Source organism: Lonchura striata, chromosome 14 (assembly GCF_050655825.1).
Source record: "Lonchura striata isolate lonStrDom1 chromosome 14, ASM5065582v1, whole genome shotgun sequence".
Classification (NCBI taxonomy): Eukaryota; Metazoa; Chordata; class Aves; order Passeriformes; family Estrildidae; genus Lonchura; species Lonchura striata.
In genome coordinates, this window is record NC_140716.1 from 961,473 (window position 1) to 988,440 (window position 26,968).

Genomic DNA, 26,968 nt, shown 5'->3' on the forward strand with positions numbered 1-26,968 from the left:
CCCGTGCCCCGTGCCCCGTGCCCCGTTCCCCGTGCCCCGTTTTCCCCGTGCCCCGAGCCCCTGCCCCGTGCCCGCTCCGCCCGCGGGAGCTGCCAGCGGCCGCACAGGCTGCCCGGGGCGTCCCTCGGGATGCGCTCCCGGCTCTCCTGCCCGTGCCACCATCCCAAGGGCAAAGCCGGGCCGCGGCGAGCCGCCCGCTCCTCTGGCGGTGTTTACGGGGCTCCCCGATGATCTAACGCTGCTCAAAGCCATTGCCGGATAAATATAGAGCACTGCAGCGCCATCAATCACCGGCTCGGCAGCGCGGCCGGACCGGGCTCGCCGTGGGACGTGGGTCCGCTGGCACTCGGGGGAGGGGGAGCGGGTGGCTCTCCAGGGGACCCCGACCCCTTTGTCACCAGCCCGGGCTGCCCTGCCCGCCGTGGAGGTGACCGCGGGCACTGCCAGGCCCGGCGCGTCGGAGCGGCGCTGCCAGCCGCGCGTACACCATGGGCCATCATCCTGTTTATCGAGGTCTGGCGGACAGAAAACAAGCTAATGGGGCATTCGCTGATTCAATTCGTTGAATTTGAACAAATCTTTTTAATCCTCCTCCCCCGGGGATTGAAAAGGTCAGGAAATGGGTAGAATGTGCACTTTCAGGTATTGAAATTAAACTTGTTAAGAAATCCATATTGATTTGCACTTCTCTGAGAAATATTGAAGCCTCCAGATTTAGCCCGGGTATTGATTTTCTCTTCCAGGGGAAAGACATCGGCACAAAGGGAAGCTATTACACGTGGCAGTAAACACCTTCAATCACTGCCCGCTCTGCCTCCATCAGCGCCCGCCCGGCACTGCGGCTCCGGCTGCGCCGCAGCGATTCTGCGTCCCCAGGGTGCCCTGAGCCCCTGGCTGGGCTCGGTGCCCGCGCCTGGCAGGGCTGAAAGGGGATTTGGGCCCTGGTTGAGCTTTTGGTCAGCCACAATCAAAACCCATTGCTCGGCAAGTTGGAGGTGGCCATTGTAGGTCCTTCCGACGGAGCCATTCCACTCCATCCGACTCCGTGTCTGGCACGGCCAGCCCTTTCACTGCCTCGCTTTTAAATATTGCCCTAAGATGGGGGTGCAACTCTCCTTTGACTGTTTTTAACACATGCAATCAGCAACTACGGCAATTAAGAGGCTTAATTAGCATCTGAATCAGCCTTCTCGAACAAACCCCCTTTGCAACAGTAGCAAATAAGGGCGAGGGAGTTGAAATTCTCCCTGTGAGGGTGGCAGGCCCTGGCACAGGGTGCCCAGAGCAGCTGTGGATGCCCCTGGGTCCCTGGCAGTGTCCCAGGCCAGGCTGGACAGGGCTTGGAGACGCCCGGGATGGTTGAAGGCGTCCCTGCCATGGAATGATACGAGCTTTAAGGTCCCTTCCCCCCCTAAAGCATTCTAGGATTCCGGGATTCCGGGATTCCGGGATTCTGGGATTCTGGGATTCTGTGCAGCCCTGGCTGGGGCTGGTTGTGGAGCTCCCGGGAGGGTTTCTCTCCAGCAGAGCTCCTGTGCCAGCTTTCCCAGCGGCCTGTCCGGTGTTCCCAGGAAGGATTAGGATGTGCTGGCTTTGGGCAGCAGAGCCAGGCGAGGCTGCTCGGGCTCACACACCGCACACCCGAAGTTCCCTTCTGCGAGAGCCGAGTGAACGAGAGCCCCGCCGGCCGCAGGGCAGCCCCGGGGAGCCTGTGGGAATCTGCCCCTTCTGTCAGAAGGTAAAATAAGATTTCAATTAAGTGACACATCGCCGCGGACCAAGTGCTTCAAAGCCGCCTCCACTCAGACGAGCTCCGCTCCAGGGGAGCGTTCAGAGCTGAGCCCCCCGCCTGCCCCGGCAGTCCCAGCCTGAGCTCCCTCCTCCCTGCCGGCCGCGCTGCGCCCTCTCCGGTGCCCACTGCAGGGCCAGTGTGACCTACTCAGCCAAGGAACTTGCCAAACTGGACAATTTTATTGTTTTTCTCATGGATCTCCCAGCCATTAGGGAATCACACCCCATCCGCAGGCGGCTGCAGCCGCTCCCGCAGCACCAAGGTCGCGCGTTGCCCCTCGGCTGTGCCCAGCCAGCCAGCTCTGACTGCGTGTGTACCAACTGCAGGGAAGTAACTCATTTTCTTGCAACATTGGAGGTGAATTGAACGCTGGATACTTGCTACCAGTCACTGGAGTAATTCTGCTCCTGAGTCCTTTCGAGGGAAGGAGGGAAGGAGGGAAGAAGGGAGGGAAGGGAGGGAAGGAGGGAAGGAAATAAGCCCTTTCGAGACCACAGAAAATTGCAAAAGGATGTTTCTTCCAACCCGACATGACAAAATTGAATTCCAAGCTATTTAATGCATGCACGAAATGCCATAGAGGAACCCAGCCCGAGCACTCCATCCAGCACGACAGGGAAAGGGGTTGGAACACAAGCATCGCTCCGGCACCAGCTCAGTGCTCCCAGCTCCGACTTCCAGGCCATTCCACCGCAATGGAGCTACCGGGTCAGGGGTTCTCACGGACAGGGCTACGGCCAGCATTTCCATGGACACACAGCTATGGGAACACTGCGGGTATGATCACACGAACGACGGAGACCTCGGGAAGCCGCGGTCCCGGGGGCTGGAGCCCGCTCAGTCCGCAGGGCGCCAGGGCCGGGCTCCCGGCGAGCCCCGTCCCCTCCCCGCCGGGGGTCCCGCTCCCACCGCAGCGGCCCGGCCCGGCCAGCGGCGTCTCAGGAGTGAAAAACCAGCCCCGCGGGCAGGGGCACGGGGAGCTCCGGGTTTGTCCTTAAAAACGGGGTTTCACAGGTTACACCGTCACGAGGGTGATGCCATGCAGCCTGCCCGCGGCCCGGCCCGCCTCAGACCGGCGTGGTTCGTCTGTTGGCCGGGTTGTTGTGCAAAGACTCCTTGAACTCTTTGGGGATGGAGTTGTGGACCTGTAAAAAACCGTGGTCCCGCTCCGAGTTGAGCAGCGTGCCCATGGTAACCTTGGAGGGATCCCTGGAGAGCGTGAACATGGAGATGTCGGTGGAGGGGATGGTGCCGAAGCCTTTGCTGATGGGCGACATGTCCCGGGAGCGGGGCTCGGTGGAGCGGGAGCTGGAGCGCCGGCGGAAGCGGTACCGGTAGGGCGGCAGGCGGGTGAAGGCCGACCTCTTGAGCAGCTCCGAGTGGGAGCGGGCGCGGATCTGGCGGTGCTTCTCGATGTACATGTGCACGGCGATCACCCCCACCATCTCGGCGATGATGAAGGACAGCGCCCCGAAGTAGAAGGACCAGCCGTAGGAGTAGCTCTTCTTGGAGTCGCTCTGGCCCGGGTCCCCCGCGTTGGCCGAGATGTAGACTATGATCCCGATGATGTTGCTGAGACCTGCGGGGGCACGAGCGGGACAGGCGCTCGCCTGAGTGCCAGGGGAGGCTGGGGGGACGCGTCCCCACGGGGCACCGACCCTCTGCCAGCACACCTGGACCAGATCCCCCCGCAGACCTCTGCCAATCCCCAGGACACCTTTCTATTCCCTGACACGTCCCCTTATCCCTGTATGTTCCAGGAAGGAGCAATAAGCGCTGCTTTCTCTGGAAGAGGGACATTTCGGGAGCTGGCGGCGCTTTGCTCTGCTGAGCAGTGAATGCAGGAGCCTGGCTGGTGCCACGCAGCAGCAGAGCCAGCCTGAGGGGCACAGGGGGATCCCCAGCATGAAGCCAGGTCGCAATGGAATGGAAGCTGGAATGGCTCCGTGTCTTTCCATTTCTGGTGGAGTTCTGAGGCTTTGTTTGGGACAGGGGCAGCCTGTGCCCTGCCAGCAGCCGGTGGGGCTGTGCTGCAGGCTGGGGAGAGGCTGGTGCATTCCCAGATTTACTTAATGAATCGATTATGTTCTCTCTGCTGTTTTCTCATCTGCATCAACAGCTCCTGCCAGCCAAGGAGGAAGAGTCATTTGTCTTTTTGTGGGCAGAAGAAAAACACAAAATAGAGCGGTTCCTTGAGACAAAGACATTGTCACGCGATAATCAGGGGAAGCGTTGGGGAACAGCACAGAGAAATGAGTAACCCAGCAGGAACAGCCTCTCCAGGGAGTGTTTCCATGTGGCAGCCGCTCTGCCTGGTCCTGCTGCTGCTGGCACAGTGCCCACTGACAGTCCAGGATGGAGGGCAGAGCCCCCAGTCCCCGTCCCAGGCTCTGTACCCCCCAGGGAATGGCTGCACTTGGGGAGCCACCCTGGGCTGTTCCCCCCCGTGGGCTCGCTCGAGGCAGGGCAGGGGGCACAGGGAGCACGGCCAGAGAGCCCTGATGGCTTTTCCCCTCTGTGGGGATTTTGCCACAGGGCTGGAGCAGCTCTCAGACCTCAGAATCTCTCTGTGCTGGCAGCCTGGGAGGACCCCCAGCCCAGCCCTGCTCCCCGTGTTCCCCCGGGCTGGAGGAGCCCCCCGGGCAGCTCCTACCTGCAGAGACGAAGAAGATGCCGGCGCTGAGGATGACGTTGTGTTTGCTCTTGTAGAACTCGCTGGCGGCCACGCACAGGCCCCCGAAGAACAGCAGCCCCACACTGAGGATGGGGAAGATGCTGGAGGCTCTCACCGCACCTGTGGGGCAGGAGAGGGGCAGCATCAGCCCCTGGCACCGCCTGAAAGGATCCGTGCAAGGGCACCCTTGTGCTGCCAGGATGGGTGGGAACACCCAGCACTGGTCCCCACCAGGATCCTCTGCTTGTCATGGAGCTCTGGAATGGTTTGGGTTGGAAAGGACCTTCAAACCATCCAGTCCCACCTCCTGCCGTGGGCAGGGACACCTCCACTATCCCAGCTTGATCCAAGATCCATCCAGCCTGGCCGTGGGCACTGCCAGGGATCCAGGGGCAGCCACAGCTGCTCTAGGAGCCTGTGCCAGGGTCTGCCCACCCTGCCAGGGCAGGATTCCTCCTGTACATCTCACCCACATTTGCCCTCTGTCACGGAAAGCATGGGCAGTCCCGTGGGTGAGGGTGCCCTGCAGACAAGGGGCACTGTCCCTCAGCGTGGGCATTTCCTAACAGCAGCAGAGGCAGCAGGGGCACGCAGCAGCCCTGGGGCTCCCCCGAGCTGCTGGGCTGGAGGGATCCTGGCAGAAGGGCCCTGTGCCCGTGGCTCATCCAGTCATTGCTCTGGACTCTCAGATTTCCACATCTCTGCTCACCCAGTGGAGAGAAGTGCGACTTTAATGAAATGGCTTTGCAGTTCCAGTAGATTAGTGCTGAAGTTCTCCCACCCCCTCTCACATTTAAAGTAAAAATCTATTTTAAAGCCCCCAGGAGTGGAATTTTAATGGAGCTTCTCTGTATTCCTCTGCTTTAATAACAGCCCTATTTGAGGGATGAGAGCCCAAGCCTAGGCACAGGGTATTTTTGGTGCAGCAGGTAGTGATCTGCTGCATTCATTACTCTCTGCTGTGCTTTTGGAAGCTGATCCGTGTGGGAAAGTGGATTGGGCTGGGCTTTAAGGTCCCTTCCAACCTGGGCCGTTCTGGGGTGCTGTGTGGAAGCCTGTGGTCTGCCCCAGAGCAGCCTCTGCTGGGTGCCCCAGGGGACAGGGAGGGGTGCCCTGCTGGGTGGCCCAGGGGACAGGGAGGGGTGCCCTGCTGGGTGGCCCAGGGGACAGGGAGGGGTGCCCTGCTGGGTGACCCAGGGGATGTGTGCCACAGGGGAGCAGACTCACGGAGGAGATACTCGGCCGTGTCTTGCTCGTAGTCTGCATCCTCAGGGAAGTGGTCGATTTTCTTGCACACTCCTCGGAAGGTTCCTGGGGAGACACAAGCCAGGAGATGCTCAGAAGCCAGCGCTGGCCAGGATGTGCAGCAGCCCAGGGGCCTGCATGCTCTAAAAGGGGACACTGAGGCACAGAGTGGGACTGCCCTGGAGCAGCAAGGGGCACGAGGGCTGGCAGGAGCTGCAGCATCTCCCCAGAGGAAGGGCAGCCCCCCAGCACCCCGGCTCTAGAGCCCGTGCTCAGGCCACGCTGCCTGTGTCCCCTCTGCCATGGACCAGGAGGACATGGCACCACGCCCAGGGCTCCAGGCAGCACCAGCCGACCCCAGGGTGTCCTGCACGCTGCCAGGCTGCGCTCAGGGAGCTGAGCAGCACGACAGGCATCAGCCAAAGCCTGAAGATGAGGGTCTGGAGGAGGCGAGCTGTCATCAGAGGGAGACGCAGCATCCGAGGGACAATCGCCTGCTCCCGTGGCTTTGGGGACTGTGGGAGAAGAGGGTGCACTGGGCACGGGGAGGAGCCCAGCTCCACAGCACAGCCCCTGGCCTCCTCCTCCCAGCTCTGGGCTTCCCCCTGTCTTCTTCCAGCGCCCAGAGCCGGCAGGCTCTGCCCCACGAGCTGCCCCTGCGTGCCCCTTTGCTGTGCAGCCGCCAGGCACTGCCAGAGCGGGGCTGCAGGACGGGGCTGAGCGGGCACGGGCAGAGCAGCACGGCCGGGCCAGGGGCAGCCCGGCTCCGCAGCACCTCCTCACACGCTGACATTTATTTGGTCTCCTTTACTCCTCTGTTCACCAGCTGATGCTCGTCGTCATGGCAATGCCGAGCCGCCTGACTCGCGACTTCAGCCTCCGAGCACACAGCGCGACAAGGCTGCATCCCAAAAAGGGCCCTCCGAGCTCCAGGGAGCTCCTCAAGGAGGGAACCCCGGCCCTGGGGGCTGCGGCTGGAACTGGCTCCAGGCATGGATGAGGGAGCTGCTCAGGGGCCTGCCTGGGACACAGCCCCGGCAGCAGCGGGGCCGCGGCTCACAACATCGGCCAGCGGGCCCCGTGTGACATCCTCAGCCAGCCGAGCCCTGTGTGACATCCTCAGCCAGGAGGTCCCCATGTCACACCCTCAGCCAGCAGGTCCCTGTGTGACATCCTCAGCCAGGAGGTCCCGTGTGACATCCTCAGCCAGCCGAGCCCTGTGTGACATCCTCAGCCAGCAGGTCCCTGTGTCACATCCTCAGCCAGCAGGTCCCTGTGTGACATCCTCAGCCAGCAGGTCCCATGTCACACCCTCAGCCAGCAGGTCCCGTGTGACACCCTCAGCCAGCAGGTCCCATGTCACACCCTCAGCCAGGAGGTCCCGTGTGACATCCTCAGCCAGCCGGGCCCTGTGTCACACCCTCAGCCAGCAGGTCCCTGCCCCTGTCCGGCTCTGTCCCTGCCCCTGTCCCTGCCCAGCGCTCTCCCTGTCTGGCGCTGTCCCTGTCCCAGCCCCACGGCCCCAGGCTGGCAGCGAGCCCTGCCTTTGCCTGGCTGCCAGGGGCCCCATTTGGCAGCAATGGACTCGTACCACACCCTCAGTGGCCGCAGGTCCACGCGGGCATCCCTGCCCTGCCCTGCCCATCCTGCCCATCCTGCCCATCCTGCCCATCCTGCCCTGCCCATCCTGCCCTGCCCTGCCCTGCCCATCCTGCCCATCCTGCCCATCCTGCCCATCCTGCCCTGCCCTGCCCATCCTGCCCATTCTGCCCATCCTGCCCTGCCCATTCTGCCCATCCTGCCCATTCTGCCCATCCTGCCCATCCTGCCCATCCTGCCCATCCTGCCCTGCCCGGCCCCTTCCATCGCTCGGCCCCGCGCCGCGGGAGCCCCGCGGAGCAGCCCCGGCCCCGGGCGCGGTTCGTGCTCTCCCCGCTCCGCTGAGCTCCCGCTCCGCCCGCAGCGGCACACGCAGAGCAATTAATTGATTTGATCTCAGGTTGTTTTCCTGTCACAGCCCCTCTCCCCGGGGAGGGCCGGGGGGACGGGGAGGGGGCTGTGAGCGAAATGCGGCTGCAGTGCTGGAAATGCAGCCGAGAATATCGATCCCAGCCCGACGAGCCGGGAGACTAAAGAGCTCCAGTTCGGCTGTTAAAATCTCATTACGTTTCATCTGGTGGAACGATTTTCCAGGGACCGTTCTGGGTGCTACTGGTGTGTGCAAAGGAAGGCTCAGGCTTAGGAGGATGAGCTGAGACCACTCTTAAATGAGAACAAAATTCCTTGCTCCCCTCGTAGTGGCTCAGCCAGGAGCCAAGGTCACATTCCAGCCCTCAGCTCTCTGCGGCTCCTGATAAATCCGAGTGAGTTATCTCCCAAGTTGTGGTTTCCAGTAATGGCCTTCCTGAAGGCACTGTGTTACCCTGAGTCCATCTGAGGGCAGTGACGGGTCATTATGATCTAAGTTCTTTGAAAATTAATATTTTGGAGAACCAGAGGTCGGCGCTGCGCTGGGGAGTGCTGGGGTAGGAAGGAGCCTGCTGCACAATCCTAGAGATGCTCAGGCTCTGCACTCCCTGAGTAACAGGAGCAAGATACCTAAATATCTCCGAGGAATTAAAACTTCAGGGCTCATCTTTTTTTACCTCCCACCCACCTCCCAGATGCTTGGAGAGATGGAGAGAAATTCATCCATATTCCTTCCCTTCCCCAGCTCCAGGCTCTGCAAGGCATCCTGAGGCTCTTTGCACAAGGTCCCTGGTGTGAGACCGCAGAGCTCCGGGCTTTGGGTCTGTGGTGGCCAGACTCAGTGTCAGCCAGACTCAGTGTCAGCCAGGGCCCAGTGGCCACTGCACAGGGCCCAGTGTCAGCCAGGGCCCAGTGTCAGCCAGGGCTCAGTGGCCACTGCACTGGGCTCAGTGTCAGCCAGGGCTCAGTGGCCACTGCACAGGGCCCAGTGTCAGCCAGGGCCCAGTGGCCACTGCACTGGGCTCAGCGTGGCACCGAGCAGCTCCTGTGGCCCTGGGGAAGGCTGGGGAGGGGGGTTCTCAGCCACCCCCCAGCACATTGTTTGCCTCCCGCATCACCAGATTTTCAACACTGAGTTCAAGGACACACAGCAGCCTAGAGGAGCGTCAGAGAAGCTGTGGGGTGGCTGCAGCCCCTGACCCGCAGCGCTGAGCAGCCCCCGGAGCTGCTGCTGGAGCCGAGGCCAGGGGCTGCTCTCCAGGGAGTGGGGCTGTTCTCTGCTCTCCAGGGAGCCCTGGGGAGCCCTGGGGAGCCCTGGGGAGCCCGGGGACCTGTCCTTGCCATCCCAGCAGCTCCGTGACTCCTCAGACCCGAACTGCCACCTCACACACACGTGCTGGCCCCGAGCCCACCGCAGAGCGGCCGAGGGAGGCGAGACCCCCGAGCCGCCAGCCCCGCTGCTGGGAGGGTGCTGGGCTCCTCAGCACCTGGCGGTGGGAGGAATCCTCCTCCTCCTCCTCCTCCTCCTCCTCGGCAGGACTGAGCTGTCCCGCAGCACATCCCATCGGCCCAGCAGCCCCACGCCGGGATCCGGCTCCGTCTGCGTTTCACACCCTCTCCCCCTCTCTGCGCTGGAGGCTGGTGCCTGAGCAGAGGCACCTACACAGATACGCCTGTTCCGAAGGACATTTCCCCCTGTTTTTATGTATTAAAAAAACCCCCAGCAGTGGAAAAAACCCAAGTCAGACGGAAGGAATGCGGGAGCGAGGAGGCAGCAGAGGTGGCCGCGCTGCGCTGGCCGAGCCGGGCCAGCCCAGCACACGGCTGGCAGGGCACAGAGCCCGGGCACCCCGGGGCGCTCTGCCGGGCTGCGGCGAGCAGGAGCTGCCCGCGATGGGCATCCCCACGGGGGACACGGCGAGCGCAGCTTGGCGCTCACACCACGGGTGGGCTGGGAGCTCCTGGCAGCGCCAGCCCGCGAGGTGCCAGCGCTCGGCACAGGGACTTCACTCCCTCAGCAGCGCTAAACGGGAAAAAAACGAGAAAAAAAAAAAATCTACATTTTGACAGTGACTCATCATCTCCCATTCTGGAATCTGTGGGGTTGGTGCAACCTACACAAGGCAGTTCAGAAAAGCAAAACAATTCTGAATAATAGAGGAGGAAAAAAAAAGTTTGCAGCTGATGGGTGATTTCCAGCCCTTTGCTCTGAGGGTTTTCTCGTTTTTCCTCATTAGAAAAGTAATCAGGTAACACTCTGGAGCGGCTTCCAGGGGCTCCCCCCACGCTCTCCTGAGCTTCCTTCCTCCCTGTATCCTCCCAACCTTCCTCCCTCTGTCCTTCCACACTGCTGGAGCTCATGGCAGGAGAACCACGCTCCTGGGCAGAGGCTGGGCTGGGCGCAGGGGCTGAGGCGAGTCCGGGGCTCCTGGTGGCCCTGCTCTGCTGTCCCCGCCGTGGCACGGGCAGTGGGCAGCGGCTGCCAGTGCCAGGAGCGCTGGGATCCTGCTGGGGAGGAGAGCACTCATCAGCACGTCTAAGGAAATCATTCCATGTTTTATCTTTAACAGTGGATAAACATTGATTTTTATTTTAAAAGGTAATTGACATTCCTATGAGAGCGCAATGAGTGCTGGAGCAGCCGGAATTGGCGTAAATAAGCCGTGTGCTAGAAATTAATGAGCTTCACTGATTGAGTTTATCTGTTTAAATTAATACAATTCTGACAATTATATTAAAAAAATATCTTTGGTTCATTTGCCTGCTTGGAGGCATTGATGGTAAGAGATGGGGCAGGGCAGGAGGCCTGGCTGAGCCCCCCAGAGCTCCAGGAGCTCCCCCGTGCAGCCAGAGGAGGGTCCCGCTCTCCTTTTAATGAACGTTTTACACTTATTGGGCTAATGGGTGAATTCTGGGAAGGCTTTGCCTTCCAGCCTCCCCTCTGGCTGAAGGTACAGGGGTGGCCAGCTCAGCTCTGGGAGATTCCTGGGCCCCACAACCTTCTCTAGCAGGGTGTGGGGAAGGGTCTGTCCTGCAGGGTGGGAGCTCTGTGCCCCTTTGGCAAAGGGGGCTTGGGCTCATCCCCCTGTCCCCTTTCCATGCTCCAAGGGCTGGCTAGAGCTGGAAGAAGCCCCCGGCCCAACCCTGGTATGAGTGCCTGGTCTTTAGGGTCTCTTCCACCCCAAACCTTTCCATGATTCTATGGCCCCTCTATGCAGCTGGATAATTAACAGACAGATCCAGATGCTCATTTGTAGGAGCGAGTTTGACACACAAGTTTCACGTCCAGAACACTGGGAACAAAATCTGCCCAGGCAGGACCGGGGGAAAACCAAGAGTCAGGAGTGTAACAGCTGGGCTCCCTTGGTGAAATGCTGCCAGCAGTGCAGACAAAGGGAATCTGTGGCTGTGGGTGCTCGGGTGCTGCTCCCAGCCCGGGCTCGGCAGAGGCCGGATCATCCCCAGGCTGCTTAAGCACCAATTTATACCGAGGAGGAGAGAAGCTGCATTATGATGGGGAGCTGGAGGTTTCACTTCACCGATATTAAAATGTCCTCTGAATTTCTAAAAACCTATAAATGACAATTTCATAGCTGTGAAGCGTGGCATCCAGCACAGGGGAGTGCTATTTTCGACTCCGTGTTGACAGCTGAAGGGGAATGGATCACAGAATTAAAAACTAGTTGCTGCTCAAGTCCAAGCAATCATGGCTTGATGATGCTTCTTATGGGCACACGGAGGCAAGTCCGAGGCACCGGCGCAGACTCCTGGTGCTTTGAGAGGTCAGTTCACAGAGCAGAAAACAATTACAAGCCAGATCACTTCGGAGAATGGATTTAAGCATAAAAGCACAACTGTGTACAGAGAATGATTTAAGAGTTGTTTTGCCTGAAAACTCATCACCATGACGGGAGTTTGCATTGCTTTGGAAACTGCCTGGCTAATAAGCAAACAGCTATAAAAATATAAACAGGCCCAACAAAGAGAAGAAAGGAGATATTCATAACTCTGAATATAAATCAGCGAGCTGGAATTGTAGGGCGCCACTAAAGGCTGGAAGAAGAAGCAGAAAAGCACCAGGATATCCTTCCCAGCATGCTGGGATGAGCAGTGGTGGCAGGAAGGAGCGGTGCCACCGCCCAACACCACGGAGCCACGGGTAGTCATGGCCCAGGAACGTGGAATACCTGCTCCAGCACGGCTGGAATACCTGCTCCAGCACGGCTGGAATACCTGCTCCAGCACAGCTGGAATACCTGCTCCAGCACGGCGGGAATACCTGCTCCAGCACAGTGTGGAATACCTGCTCCAGCACAGTGTGGAATACCTGCTCCAGCACGGCCTGGAATACCTGCTCCAGCATGGCCTGGAATTCCTGCTCCAGCATGGCCTGGAATTCCTGCTCCAGCATGGCTGGAATTCCTGCTCCAGCACGGCTGGAATACCTGCTCCAGCACGGCCTGGAATTCCTGCTCCAGCACGGCTGGAATTCCTGCTCCAGCACGGCCTGGAATACCTGCTCCACCACGGCTGGAATACCTGCTCCAGCACGGCCTGGAATACCTGCTCCAGCACGGCCTGGAATACCTGCTCCAGCACGGCTGGAATACCTGCTCCAGCACAGGTGGAATACCTGCTCCAGCACAGTGTGGAATACCTGCTCCAGCACGGCTGGAATACCTGCTCCAGCACGGCCTGGAATTCCTGCTCCAGCACGGCTGGAATTCCTGCTCCAGCACGGCCTGGAATACCTGCTCCACCACGGCTGGAATACCTGCTCCAGCACAGGTGGAATACCTGCTCCAGCACAGTGTGGAATACCTGCTCCAGCATGGCCTGGAATACCTGCTCCAGCACAGGTGGAATACCTGCTCCAGCACGGCCTGGAATACCTGCTCCAGCACGGCCTGGAATACCTGCTCCAGCACGGCCTGGAATACCTGCTCCAGCACAGTGTGGAATACCTGCTCCAGCACAGTGTGGAATACCTGCTCCAGCACGGCTGGAATTCCTGCTCCAGCACGGCTGGAATTCCTGCTCCAGCATGGCCTGGAATCTCCAGCAGGGCATGGAATACCTGCTCTGGCACGGCTTCCTCACACGGGGAGCATCTCCCACCCTGGGGGGACCTGGAGGAGCCATCCCAGCCTCAGGGATCCTGCCCCGGGAAGGGCGAGGGGCTGGGGCACCGCTCTGCCCACCCACAGCCCCGCTGCTGCTGCAGGGGCTTGGGCTGGCACCTGTGGCACCAGCAGGGACTCGGGGCCAGGGACAGCCACTGGCACAGGGGGCACGGCCACTTTCAGACTGGAGCAGTGGCAGTGACAGCACAGAGCCTGGCAGGTGACAGCGTCAGGGCCAGCAGGGACACCCTGGTGTACAGCAGCCTGGAAAAACTGTCTCTTCATGGGATCATCACAGGATTCCAGAGTGGCCTGGGCCACGAGGGACCTCACAGCCCACCCGTGCCACCCCTGCCATGGCAGGGACACCTCCCACTGTGCCAGGCTGCTCCCAGCCCCAGTGTCCAGCCTGGCCTTGGGCACTGCCGGGGACCCAGGGGCAGCCCCAGCTGCTCTGGGCACCTGTGCCAGGGCCTGCCCACCCTTAATATTCCCTATTTCAAGGTGAAGCAGCTGCTTACATTTACAATCAGCACCACAGTCCCTGTTTGAAGGAGATGTCACCACCTCCATCCCACGGAGAGGCGCCGGGCAGAAGCTCGGGAGGTGCTGGGGGTGCCCGGTGGGCAGTGAGCCCCTCCGTGCCCCTGGCACAGCCTGACCTCAGCCCAGGGCTGCAGAAAGAAAATCCTTCTGCAAAGGAGCCCCACAGTGCAGAATATCCAGGCTAAAAATATGTAAATGGCCATGAAAAGCACTGTCAGAGCTGCAGCGAGACGAGCCAGTCGCCAGAAGGCAATTTCGAATTTCTGAGCTCTCTGCACGAGGCATTAAAAAGGTCACTATTTCTGAAATAAGGATCTTTACAAATAAACACATTTGCCGAGGCCTCGGTGAGTCATGCCAGAGCGGAGCACAGAGCATTTCCACCCTAATGCTCCTGACAGGCCGGGAGCAGGGAGATCTTTTCATGTTTACAGTTCATCAATAGTTATTACAGCTGCACAGTCAATCTTTAAAGCACATTTAGCCTGGGAGGAGGCTCGGCAGGTTGTTTTCCCTGAAAAAGCGATATTAAATTTATTACGTTCTTCCTCTTTTATAGCATAGATTTGAAGGCAAGTATTTGAAGTTCAAATACACGACTGCCACTCCAGCACCTGCCTTTTAAAAATATATCTATACTTCTGTCACATCTTCCCGGTATAAATATTTGAAGTTTTCAGCTGATGTGTTAACGGGGCCTCGATCCATCACAGCCTGTTTATTGCGGGGAGAGCAGCGGGCGCTGCCGGTGCGGGAGGGAGGCGCTGGCATCGCCGCTCCCCCGGCTGCCCCGGCTGCCCCGGCTCCTCCGGCTCTCCCGGTTCCCCGGCTGCCCCGGCTGCCCCGGCTCCCCCGGTTCTCCCGGTTCCCCGGCTGCCCCGGCTGCCCCGGCTCCCCCGGTTCTCCCGGTTCCCCGGCTGCCCCGGCTGCCCCGGCTCCCCCGGCTGCCCCGGTTCCCCCGCTGCCCCGCTGCCCCGGCTCCCTCGGCTCCCCCGGCTGCCCCGGCTCCCCCGGCTGCCCCGGTTCCCCCGGCTCTCCCGGCTCCCCCGGCTCCCCCGGCCGGGCTGCGGCTCCGGCCCGGCCCCGGCTCCGAGCGCAGCCGGCCCGGCCGGATTTAGCTGCTGCCTGCCGGAGGCAGCGCCGCCTCCTCACCATCTGCGGGAGGGAAGCGGCCCCGCGGAGCGGCTCCAACGCCCAGATGGGGAAAGCGGCGCTCGGGAGTAGCACCATAGTCTCACTCTTGGCTTTTTTTGGAGAACGAGAAGGAACCCTCCTGCAGACGGAGCATCGGGAGAGAACTTTGCTGGTGAACCAGCGAGCGACGCCAACCTTGTCTTCCCCATCCAGGAAACAAAAGCTGCCCTTTTGGGCTGCCCAGAGACCCAGGGCACTCCCGTGGTGTTGCGCGTTCTCCCTGCCCTGTCTGGGAGCACCCTGGCACTGCTGCACTGGCAGCAGGCTCCCTGCCTGGGCACTGGTGGTGAGGGAGGGTGCACCTCATGCCTCACACACCACTGTGGGATTTCAGAGCACCAAAAGCTCCCAGCACACAGCAGGCAGCTGCTGCAGGCCCTGAGCACTGCCCTGCCCCAGGCAGCCCATGGGGCTCCTCTGTCTGAGGCTGTGCTGCCCCTGCCCACGCTGCGCCCTCCGGCCCAGGCTGCAGGACCCCGCTCCTGGCTACAGAGCTGCTCCACTCGGGTCACAGCTGGGCAAGCTGCTTCGTGGTCCCTGAGCCCTCACACCATCCCCTTGGCCATTAAACAGCCTCACCTTCCCCAGCTTCCCAAACCTCAAAGCACAAAATCCTTTGCTAGAAAAAATGTGAGCTTTTAAACAGCCCCAAGTCCATGTGGCCCTGCCGTTCCAAACACCAAACTGCCCCAGCCCCCATGGCTGTGCCCTTCAGGAGCCAGCGGGAGCTCCGAGGGGAAGAGGAGAAGATGTGAAAGCCCCCGAGATGGGGGCACTCACCCAAGGCTCTCCAGCCTCCTCTCCTGCAGTGCACCCCGCTGCTCTCAGTCAGTCAGTCCCACGGACAGCAGGAGTTCCACAGCCCCGGCACTCACCTGGGGCTGCTCCCGGGGCTTTGCTCCCCCATTTTCAGCTCTGGATCATGCCCGGGGTCCGTGGCATTGCCCTCAGCCCACAGCACACATCTCTGCAGGGAGGGCTGTGCCTGCAGCAGCCTTTAGTAGCTCTGCCCCAGCTGCAGCCCAGCAGCTCCACCTGCTCATCACTGAGGGCACGCACCTGCTCTCGGGATGTGCTCCAGCAGCTGGAGAACTCTCTGGAAGGAGGATGGGTGGATGGATGGATGGAGAGCAGCCCTGAGGAGAACTGGAGAGGGACTGAGGACAAGGGCAAGGAATGACAGGACAAGAGGGAATGGTTTCACACTGACAGAGAGGAGGCTTAGATGAGATTTATGGAAGAAATCCTTCCCTGGGAGGGTGGGCAGGCCCTGGCACAAGTGCCCAGAGCAGCTGTGGCTCCCCTGGATCCCTGGAGTGTCCCAGGCCAGGCTGGACAGGTTTGGAGCAGCCTGGGACAGTGGGAGGTGTCCCTGTCCACTGCAGAGGGTGGCACTGAATATCTTGAAGGTCCCTTGCAACCCACACCCTTCCACAGTTCCATGACTCTGCTCTCCCCAGTTTACAGACGGGCAGGGGAGCACTGGAGAGATGCAGATCACGAGCATCTGCTGGTTTTGGGTGCTCAGCTGGGGATTTCACGGCCCTGGAACAGGCTCTGCGCGGGAGGTGCCGCTGAGCCCCAGCGGGGCTGAGCCCCCGCCCAGAGCCGGCCCTGCCTGCTGCCGCCGGGCCGTTCCGCTCCTCCGGCTCCGTGCAACGCTTGCCTTCATCCCGAAGGGGAGATCTGCTCCTGCCGACGTCGAGAGCGATCTCTAAAGGGCGGCCGAGCTCGCGTGCCCGGAGCAGCCCTGCCTGAGGCGCAGAGCCGGCCCTGAGCCCGCGGCGAGCGGCCGGACGGTGGCAGCCCGCACCCCGCAGCCCGCACCCCGCAGCCTGCACCCAGCACCCTACACCCCGCAGCCTGCACCCTGCACCCTGCACCCCGCACCCTACACCCCGCAGCCTGCACCCTGCACCCCGCAGCCCGCAGCCCGCACCCCGCACCCTACACCCCGCAGCCCGCAGCCCGCACCGCGCACCCTGCACCCCGCAGCCCGCAGCCCGCAGCCTGCACCCTACACCCCGCAGCCTGCACCCCGCACCCCGCACCCTGCACCCCGCACCCTGCACCCCGCACCCTGCACCCCGCACCGCGCACAGCGGCTCTGCAGAGCCCGGGGCAGCGCGGCCGGCTCCGCACGCCGCAGCGGGCACGGCGGCGGCTCCGGCCCGCAGCCCCCGGCCCGGGGTGCCCCAGCCGGCAGCCGGGGCTCCGGGGGCTCCGGGGCTCCGGGGGCTCCGGGGCTCCGGGGGCAGCGGCGTCTCGCACCTCCGCCGCGGTGAGCGGGGATCGCCGGGGCTCAGCCGGCGGCAGCGGGGCGGGCTGAGCTCCGGGAGCCGCTGCAGGCTAATGGGGGCAGCGGTGGGAACTGGGGCGGGCCGGGGCAGGAGACAGAGTACATTTAATGCTTCATGGGCGGCTGTTTCCAGGCGCGCACCGCCCAGCCCCGCTGCCCGGCAGGGGCACGGATGCCGAGCGTCCCGGCAGGAACGCTGTCCCAGCTGGCCGGGACACAGCCGGGATGGCAGCGGGGACAGCTGCCGGGAGGGCACAGCGTGCCTGGGCAGCGGCAGTGGCCTTTGCCAGGCAGGCAGCAGCCCGGGCACGGCGCAGCCCCTCGCAGCTCTGCCACGGCGCTCGGGGATGCTGAGGTGTCACACACAGCTGCACGAAGCTGGTGTTTAACACCCGGCTGAGCTTCACTGGCCTTGCCTGAAGGGTCCCTGTGCCATGTTAGGAGGGAGCCCAGCCTCACCAGAGGAATGGAGGTGCCATCTCTGGGACCAGGGAAGTTCAGGACACGAGCTGCTTGATGACAAGGCCAGCAGCACAAGCCAAGGCTGATTTTAGTAAATTAAATCAGACACGCCTCAAAAGGGCCATTGCTTGTCAGTAGTCTCTCTGGGGTGCTCTCCCCTCCCCTTGTGATTCCAGGCACAAACTGAGAGTGAAGGTATAACTGGGGGACAATTACCAAAACACCAGTGAAATTGGAAATGTGACCATTCCACAGGCATGAACACAAATGCCAACCTCAAACACCACCTTTGTCACTGCTCACTACTGCCCAAGTCCCTCAGGATGTATCACCAATGCCAACATCCCCGTGAGTGCCCAGCGTCCCCCAGAAAGGCTGGGAGCTCACATGTCCCCCCTTGTCCCTGTCCCCAGCCTGGGCTCCTGCCCATCTCAATTCTCCTCCTTCAATACCAAGCACTCGGCAAACAGCAAACACACGGAGCCCCAGGGAGGGTGACAGGATGGCAGCAGGGAGCGTCCTGCTCCCAGACCTGCCCACTGCCCTTCCCGCCAGCCTGGCATTCCCAGCGGGCCGTGGGATTAAACAGCACCGTTCCCAAGGACCTGGCACGGAACAAACAGCTCAGCCTGCCTCTGCTGCCCAGCAGCGCGAGATTTGTCTTCCACTGCGTTGTCAGGAGATAAGAGACAGGCTCTATCTGAGGCAATCATCGCACCCTATCGCCCGCTCAGCAGGCACGATCCCTCCTCCTGCCATGGCTGAGAACCCGGTGTGCTCAGCAGAGAGCGAGGGATCCCTGCAGTGCCCCGGCCCTGGGCGAGCCCGGGGGTCCTGGAACACCCAAAAGGGACCAAGAGCCTTCTGCAAGAGCCCCCCCGCCTCTCCTCCGCTGGGCAAGTGAGCACAGGATCCTGGCACCCCGGAATTGCCTGGGAGGGACCCAAAGGCGCCGGACAGCTCGAGGCACGCAGCGCGCCCTGGCTGGGCGCTCCAGTACCTGTTGCGGGGGGCGGCTGGGGAGTGCCGGCGGTGTGGAACGAGAACATTGGGGCCCCGGGCCGGCCCAGAGCCGGGCGGGCGGAGTTCCCCAGGCTCGTGTGACGGGTCCCGGTGCGGGCCCAGCCCCGCCGCTCCCCGCACCGCCTGCGGAGCCGCCGCCGCAGAGCTGCAGCCCGGGACAGCCGCCCGCGTTACCCCGGCACTGTCATCGCTCATCCCAGCGGTGTCTCCTTAATCCGGGCCCTCCTCTGGGGCTGCTGCACGCCCGCAGCGAGCCGCGGCTCCCACAGCCCGCGTGGGGCTGCGCAGAGCGAACACCCCCAGGAAAGCGCCCCAAACCTCGGAGCGGAGCCCCGCAGCCGCAGCGAACCCAGCCGGGAGCCTCAGGAGAGGCGTGAACCCCCCAGCCCACCTCTCACAGCGAGCACTGACCCCAAACGCACCCAGCAGCCCCAGGGGCTCCTTCCCAGGCTCACTCCAGAGGCTGGAGCGGGTTGGAGCTGCGGAGCCCAGCTGGAAAGCCGGGCAGCCCTCCTGGAAAGGGAGTGGGCAGCGGCAGGACCCCTCCTCACGTCCTGCCCACCTCCCTGCGGGCACTTCGCGGGCACTCGGGCACGGCTGGCACCTCTCCCCTTGAGCTGGCCGGCCCAGCAGCTGCCGGCGCTGCTGTCCATGGCAGCGGGTGCCTGGCAGCAGGTGGGGCACGGAGAGACCCCTGCCCAGTGGGACCCCTCGGCAGCAACCCCCCACACCTACGGATTAGTGCATTTATATACCTCTCAGAGCATCTTTGATTTCCCGAAAAAGGAGGTTGCTGTCTGTTTAGGAAGTGCACGCTGCGTTCATTAAAAATCCAAGGTGAAAGCCGTGTGAGCAGGAGCCACGGAGAGGCGAGGAGCACTGAGAGGGAAGCATGCTCGGTGCCTCAGCTCAGCTCACCCCGGACTGCAGAGGGTCTGCCCGCACCTGGCCGTGCCCTGCGCAGTGCCCGGGGCTGTGCCAGGGGGCACGGGAGGGCATCACCCTGCGGGCCGGCGGGCACGCTGCGGGGGGACTTCCCCGAGCGAGCGGTGCTGAATCCACCCGGCTTCACCTTTCAGAAGGCAAAACTCGTGCTGAGAGAGGGGATTTACCGAAGGCCACGCAGCTCTTGGCAGTGGAGCCGGGCATCGCTCCCTGGCTGCTCCAGCAAAGCTGGCACCTCCCGGGCAGTGCCCGCCTCGCTGGGAAGGCGAGGATCCCGCACCCACCCGTGGGGCTCCCTCCCCACGCCACGGCTGCCCGCAGCCCTCGGCAACCGTCCCTAATTATTTACAGCCGGCGTGGAGCCAGTGACCTTGCATGGGAAAAAACCACTTGAGCCTCATTCAAATTCAGCCTCTATTACACGGGAAGAGCTCCGGAGATGACAGCTCTGCACCACGCCTATGCAGCAGCAAAGTGCCCGTTTCTGAGCCGCTCCCGGCCTTTTACCCATCGCGTGCTGCCCGCAGGCAGGGAGGGAGCCGGCTCTTTCCCCCACCCCGCAAGTCAGGATTTCCGCCCAGAAAACACCGCAGCACGCCAGCAGGGTGGGTTTTGCAGCCTCTGCTCGAAGCAGGGCTGGTGGCAGCGGGCTGAGGCGCAGCTCCTCCCGGACACTCCGAGCAGCCGCGGAGCTGCAGGCACGGCTGCCCGCAGCCACGGTGCCAGCTGGCAGGGGCACGAGACCCTCTGTGCCCAGAAGGATTCTTGTGACTCGTGGCATCTGGCCTTGTGCCACAAGAACATGGGTCTGGAGCAGCCTGAGGTCCAGCCAGCTTCATTTCCATCTCCATTAGAGGACAGTAATTCACTTTTATCCAATGCATCCTCCACCAAGGCGAGGCTCAGGGATTCCCTAAACCCAAGGCCGTGCCGGGGTGTTGTCTGTGACCCCGCGCAGAGCCCCGTGCCCAGGGCACGTGTTCAGTGCTGTGTGACAGCAGTGCCAGGGCTGGGCTGTCCCTGCTCCGGGCTGTCCTGATGGAAACCCCAACAGGTACCCTCAGACAGGTAACTGTCCCTCTCCACCTTCATCCCTCACTCTCCTCAGGTGCCTCGGTCACATCCTCCATCTCCATGGCACAGGAAAACTCAGCACGTCCCAGCCCTCAGGAAACGAAGAGCAAAGAGCCCTTCCCACCAGCCCCAAACCTGCCTGGCTGCACAGACCAGCCCGCCCCCCCCCACCCCCTCAGCCCACGCTGACTGCCCCCATCTGTGCACCCCTGCCCCACATGCCACCCCTGGGGTCTCCTTGTGGCACCCCGGCAGAGCCATGGCCGGGGTCATTGTGGGGTCCATGCCAGGGGTGCTGGGCCGCTGGGCAGGGTGGTCAGAGTGGTCAGAGTGGTCAGTGGGGTCAGTGTGGTCAGTGGTCAGTGGGGTCAGTGGGGTCAGTGGTCAGTGGGGTCAGTGGTCAGTGTGGTCAGTGAGGTCAGTGAGGTCAGTGGGGTCAGTGGGGTCAGTGGTCAGTGGGGTCAGTGGTCAGTGGGGTCAGTGGGGTCAGTGAGGTCAGTGGGGTCAGTGGGGTCAGTGGGGTCAGTGGTCAGTGGGGTCAGTGGTCAGTGTGGTCAGTGGGGTCAGTGGGGTCAGTGAGGTCAGTGTGGTCAGTGTGGTCAGCATGGTCAGTGTGCCCAGCATGGTCAGTGTGCCCAGCGTGCCCAGTGTGGTCAGCATGGTCAATGAGGTCAGCATGGTCAGTGGGGTCAGTGTGGTCAGTGGGGTCAGTGTGCCCAGCATGGTCAGTGTGCCCAGCATGCCCAGTGTGCCCAGCGTGCCCAGCGTGGTCAGCATGGTCAATGAGGTCAGCATGCCCAGCGTGCCCAGTGTGCCCGCGTGGCCGTGGGGCAGCCTGGCAGCCCCACCACACCAGCCCCAGCACGGGCACCGAGCTGGACCGGGCTCTGCGGAGGAGTGGTGGTGATGGGGATCTACCACAGACACTGACCAGACAAGGAACAGGATGAGCAGCTCCTTAAATACCTGCCCGTAATGAGTAGTGAGAAAAAGTGCTCCATCATGGGTGATTGCAATCTCAGGGACATTCGCTTGGCACTTTTAAAAATTAAAGATAATAACTTTCTAACAGAAACAATCTTGCTGTCACCTTGGGGAAATTCTCTGCTTGGCCTCACTCAGAGGGCTGAGAGGAGCTGGAGGCAGGGGAAGAGCTGGTGGCCAGCCAGGGCAGCGCCTTCCAGCCCGATTTAATCCCTTCACTGCGACCCAGCTCAGCTCAGCAGAGCCAAAACCAGCCACGGGCAAGACCAACAGGGAAAATGGAAACTCAGGAGCAAGGGCAGCTGCTTTCCTGCACCTCACACCCCTGCCGGGCCCCCCGGGAAGGGGGAATGGGAACTGAACTGAAGAATTAAAAATCGGGGACTTTGATATGGGAAGCAGCAGGCCACACACAGGCGGCTGATGGGAGAAGCTGGTGGGATCAGTTAAAATAAATCTGCAACCGAAAGGTCAAGGCAAAACAAGAAGGAGTTCTGTCATTGTGTTGGAAGGAGCTTCCCTGCCGTGGAAACCATGACTGGATCATGGCAGTGTAACTGTCAGTCACGGAGCAGAAGTGACACACGCTTAATTATTCATCAGCTACTTCTGTTCTGCACTCGAGACAAACAGGCTCCGGGTTCTGGCAGGAGCTGGGGGGATGTGAACAGGACTGCGAAGTGTAAACACGGAGTTGGGAGGACCAGAGAACTTCCTCCCAGGAGCACCCCGAGAATGGGCTGGGAAGGCTTCTGAAGATCTAAAATGGATTTTAATAAACCTTGGTATTCTGTTGAATTTCTAGAAGAAGGGGGAAGCTGGTTGAATGCCAGGAGTGATGCGCTGGGCAGAGGCAGGAGCTGTGTCCCCAGCACTGCCCGTGGCTTAGCAGAGGTGGGAACGGAGGAGGAGGAGGAGGCAAATGTCAAACAGCCTCGTGGAAAACAGGTTTATCAAACTGATATAGTTATAAATTCAGCTGATAAAGGAAGTCAGTAACATAATACATTTAAGACTTCCACAGGGTATTTGATTTAGCTCTCCTGGAGAAGCTAAAGACCTGTATTATGCAGAACCAACAGTGCTTTATTAACAGGGCTGGGAGCTCAGGGGACAGTCCCTTCATCCCGGGGATGCTCCTGCACGGGCTCGCCTGCTCCGAGGGCAGCGCTGAGCTTCGGCAACAGCTTTAGTGAGAGTACTGAATAAAACATGAGGTAACTGGGAGTAAAACAGGGAAAGGGCAGAGAAAAGAGTGATGGGAATATTGGCGAATGAGGGAGGTAGCTCAGGCAGGTTTGGGCACCTTGGCCTCATTCAGCCATGGCCATCTCCACAGAGCCAGCTCCAAGGATCAGGAGTGAGGAAACCAGGAGAGCAAGTTCCAGCTGGGGGTAGGAGGTGCTGCTCAGTCCCACCAGCTGGGCTGGGGTCCCACCACCCTGGGGGCTCCCTGTGAGGGGCTCAGCGGCCTCAGTGTGCAGCCAGACTGGCAGCAGGCAGAACATGCACAGCCAGCCCCCGTGGCTACAGGAGACCCCGGTACCAGAGATTGTTTCTGGTCTTCAAGGGGAGCTGGAGGAGCTCGCGAGCTCTCCAGTGGAACCCCCGGCCCGGGGACACGGCTGATCACCCTCGTGATGGGTGCAGCCTCCAGGAGTGACCATCCACCCAGGGCTGAGCTGCAGGAGCTGCAGGAGCTGCAGAAAGGACTGGGCGGGGTCCTGAGGGCCGTGGGGTCAGCTGCTGGTACCTGCGATGTTGTGCGTGAATCCAGACAGGATCGTCCCGAAAGAGCAGCCCTGAAAGCTCCCCAGGCCCCGCAGGGAGGAACTGCTGGCTGGCAAAGGCTGTGCTGGAGCTGCTGAGGGGGACACTGGAGGGGCCAGGATGGGCCAAGGGGGACAGCTCAGCCGAAGGACAACTCTGGGACGTAAGATGTCTGCGTCCCCTGCAAAACACCCCACATCCCACCCCAGGGGAGCGCAGGATGCTGAGCATCCTCTGTGAGGGAGGCAGGCAGAGCGACGCTTGGCCTCCTCCAGAAATGACAGAGCACTTTATTCTGATGAGGGAAATGAAGGAGGAAAGGAAAAGTACCACATCGCCTTAAAATATGGTATTTTGAGCAGCCTTGGCCAGATCCTCCTGCTCCTCCTGCCTGTTTCAGATCCGCATGATGCCATGGAGCCAGTCCCAATCTACACCACGCAGCAGGGAGGACACGGAGCCTCCCTGCATTTAATGATGCTGCATTTAATGATGCTGAATTTAATTAAGTTTGATGAAAACCAAAGTCCCGTTACTTTCTTGAAAACACCGCTAGCCTGAGCAGCTATCTCTCAACTTCAGCTCTCTCCCCAGAGCGCCGCGTGCTTGCCTCCCTTCTGAACAGCGGGCACAGAGGACAGCGAGTGACGCTGGAGCGGCCACAGGGGACACGCAGGGACCGGCGCCGCTCACACCTGAGCGGGACGCGCAGGGGACGCCCGCCGGGCGCTCACAGCGCAGCGGCAGCCGGGATCCAAAGGCTGCGATTCCAAGCGGCCTCTCGCGGCCCGGCGGGCTGGGAACACCCGCCCGGGCCGCAGCGGTGGAGCCAAGCGCTGATTTGCGTTTCCCGGTGCGGGTGGCTCTGCGGCGGCTCCATTCAGCGTTATCCGCTCCCGCCGAGCTCGTGACGCTCACGCGGCGCGGCTCCCACGCAGGCGCTGCGCGGGGAGCTCGCAGCCGGCGCGCCCGGCCGAGCGCGGGCGCTCCACGCGCGACTCCCGCCCCGCCGCGCGCGACTCCCGCCCCGCCGCGCGCCTCGGCCCCGCTGCGGCGCAAAGAGCCGCCGAGGGGCACGCAGCTCTGCGGGGCGCTGAGAGCGTCTGTGCACGGCGGGGAGCGGCCCCTGCGGCGGCCCGCGCCGGCCCCACGCGGGGACGGAGGCTCCGTCCCTGCCTCGGGCCCGAGCGCGCAGAAAGCAGCGGGCAGCGAGGCCCTGCGGCAGGGATGGCGCTGCCCGTGCCATGCGGCGGCTCCGGGGCGCTGCCCCGGCGCTGCCCGGCTGCTCGGCCCCGCCCCGGCACGCTCCTGGCCCCGCAGCGGCTCCCGAGCCCTGCGCAGCTCGCCTGGGGAAGTTTTCCCTTGCCAGCAGCGCGCCGCTTAGCAGCCGGCCGGGCGCCTTCCCCTGCAGCATCCGGGAAGGTGATAAGCGGCCCCAGCACCATCCCAGCCCCGTGTGCTCCCCCCGGGCACGGGCTGGGACCTTCCCTGTCCCGGCCCCGCTGCCCCCGCGCCCACGCAGGGAGGACGGAGCCCGAGCCCCGCACGGCCCCGCTGCCACCCCCGCAGCTCCCAGGGCACCATCGCGGGTAGGATGAGGAACAGGGAGTGCCCTGCTGCTCCCAGCCCCGTGCCCAGGCTCAGGGAGGATGGCTGGGATCCAGATCTGAGCTCTGCCGTGGCACTGCCAGGCCCTTTCCCGAGTGAGCTGTGCCCAGGGCAGCGGGCCCTCTCTGGCTCCTTCCAAAGCAGTGATTGATCACAGTGAGGGAAACATAAAACATTGGCTGGAAAAGAAATACAAGTAGCAAACCAAAGAATTTTGGGTATTACTCATGCCTCCAGTGATCCCATCGTTCACATCCCTGGCTTCTTGGCTCCCTCGGCCCAAGAGGGGAGACAGATTATCTCAAATTATATATTACGGAATTAGAGCATGATCCAAACCCTCCTTGAATCAATAAGAAAGCTCTGACTGACTTCACGGCGTTTAGGACCGAGCAGACGGGGTATTTCTGGATCCGTGGCCGTGACTCACCGAGAACTTTCCAACGTGGAGGAGCAGCTCAGCGCCGTGGCTCGCCTGCCCCCGCCACGGAGGGGTCGCTCCGGGGCTGGGGCGCTCTGACAGCACCGCAGGGCAGCGGGGCAGGCGGGCAGGCTCTCCTGAGCACACAGGACACCCGCTGCTGCCACTCTGCCAAAGTTAGGGCCCAGGGTGCTGCCATCGGCCATTTTCAGCTGCGCAGGTGCCAGCGCCTGGCTCTGTTAAAGCTCATCTTTAACCACAGCCCGTGGGTGCTCGGAGACGCCTCCGCCAGCAGCTCCGGGGCGAACCTGCCCCGAAGCGTGGCCTGTGCTGCGGGAGGGCGGCAGCCGCTGGGGCCTCGCCAGGCAGGCGCTGCCGCGGGACGAAGCGGCGGGGCGAAGCGGCGAGGCCGGGCAGGCGGCGGGGCCGCGGGCACCGCGCCGGGGCAGCCCCGCCGAGGGGCAGCGGCGGCCCGGCCCGCCCCGCCGCGCCGCTCGCAGGGAGAGGGGCCGGCGCTGGAGCCGGGCTCGGTGCCGGCGCTGGAGCCGGGCTCGGTGCCGGCGCTGGAGCCGGGCTCGGGCCGGCGCTGGAGCCGGGCGCGGTGCCGGCACCGCCGGGCGCGGTGGGCGCCCCCGGTGCCGGGGACGCGGGGAGCCGCGGAGAGGGGCGGCAGCCGCGGGCCTCTCGCTCCCGCATTCCTGATCGGGAGAGGGACCTGTGGCCCCGCGGCTCCCCGGGAGGACACAGCGCGTCTGCCGCCGCCAGCGCCGCTCCCCGGCACGGGGGGAGCCGCAGAGCCGCTCCCCCCGGCCCCGCCGGGAGCGGCCCCCCTGAGGTTCCACCCCGCTGCCACCGCGAGTGCCCGGGGAGGGGAGCGGCAGGCGGCAGCGGGGAGCGCCGGGGCCGCCGGGCCGGGGGATGCTCGGGGGGCCGGGGAATGCGCCGCTCGCCGGGAGCGCGGATCTGGGGTGGGGGGTCCCGCGATGCAACCCTTCCCCCGAAGTTTTGGGGCCGCGGGGGTCGGTACCTTCCAGGCAGCACGTCCTCCAGAGCCCCGAGTGGGTCATCACCTCCTCGTTCTTGCGGCTCGTGTCGTTGTCGCTCATGGACTTAGTCCTGCACACGCCGCGCGAGTAGAGCCAGTAGTCGGTGCCCACGGCGATGGTCATCAGGCTGAAGGCTGCGAAGGCTCCCACCGTGGTGACGAGCATCTGGACGCCTCTGTCACACATCCTCATGCTGCTTCATCCTCCGGCGGCGGCTCGCAGGGGAAGGGCCGGCGCCGCCGCCCGCCGCCCGCCGCCTCATGCCCCCGCGGCCGGCGGAGAGCCGGGCCCCCGCGGCGGCGCGGAGCGGGGCGGCCCGGCCCCGGGGAGCCCGGCAGGCATGGCCCGAGCGCAGCCCGCGGAGCGCAGCAGCCCGGCCCGGCGGAGCGGCTCCGCCGTGCGCTCCCGCCGCCTCTCCCGGCGCCTCCCCCGCGCCGCCCGGCCAAGGCAGCGGCGGGGGGCGGCGGGGGCGGGGGGCAGCGGGGGGCGGGACCCGCGGGGGGCTGCGCCGCCGGGACCCGCCCCCCGCCCGCTCCCACCGGCACCGGGGGGACGGGGACCGGGACGGGAAACCCACCCCGGGGTGCCGGGGCTGGGCGGGGACCGGGACCGTGACTGCCCCGGGAACCCCACCCCGGGATGCTGGGATCGGGACTGCCACGGGAGAAGGGAGAGAGACCCGACAGGAAAACCCGGACCGGGCGGGGGGATCCCTCCGCTGCGTGCCGGGACTGAGCGGGCACCGGGACACCGAGACCAACCCGGGGACCACCGGGATTCTGCGACCGGACCGG

The 26,968-nt window shown here is 63.0% G+C and overlaps 1 protein-coding gene across 1 annotated transcript; it reads right to left on the minus strand.

Moving 5' to 3' along the window:
• Positions 1 to 1,952: 1,952 nt before the first annotated feature.
• Positions 1,953 to 26,482, minus strand: CACNG3 (calcium voltage-gated channel auxiliary subunit gamma 3). Its single transcript, XM_085591981.1, has 4 exons — positions 26,156 to 26,482; positions 5,694 to 5,777; positions 4,446 to 4,586; positions 1,953 to 3,371 (listed from the first exon to the last, which is right to left on the minus strand). Exons 1-4 carry the CDS (start codon positions 26,364 to 26,366, stop codon positions 2,860 to 2,862), a joined length of 948 nt encoding a protein of 315 aa, XP_085448107.1. The 5' UTR covers positions 26,367 to 26,482; the 3' UTR covers positions 1,953 to 2,859.
• Positions 26,483 to 26,968: the final 486 nt, after the last annotated feature.

Coding starts and splice junctions, on each gene's coding strand:
- CACNG3 (XM_085591981.1), bottom strand. CDS start 26,366: ATGAGGATGTGTGACAGAGGCGTCCAGATGCTCGTCACCACGGTGGGA. Junction 5,778..26,155: donor GAGGACGTGCTGCCTGGAAG/GTACCGACCCCC, acceptor GTGTCTCCCCAG/GAACCTTCCGAGGAGTGTGC. Junction 3,372..4,445: donor CATCTTCTTCGTCTCTGCAG/GTAGGAGCTGCC, acceptor GTGCCCCCGCAG/GTCTCAGCAACATCATCGGG.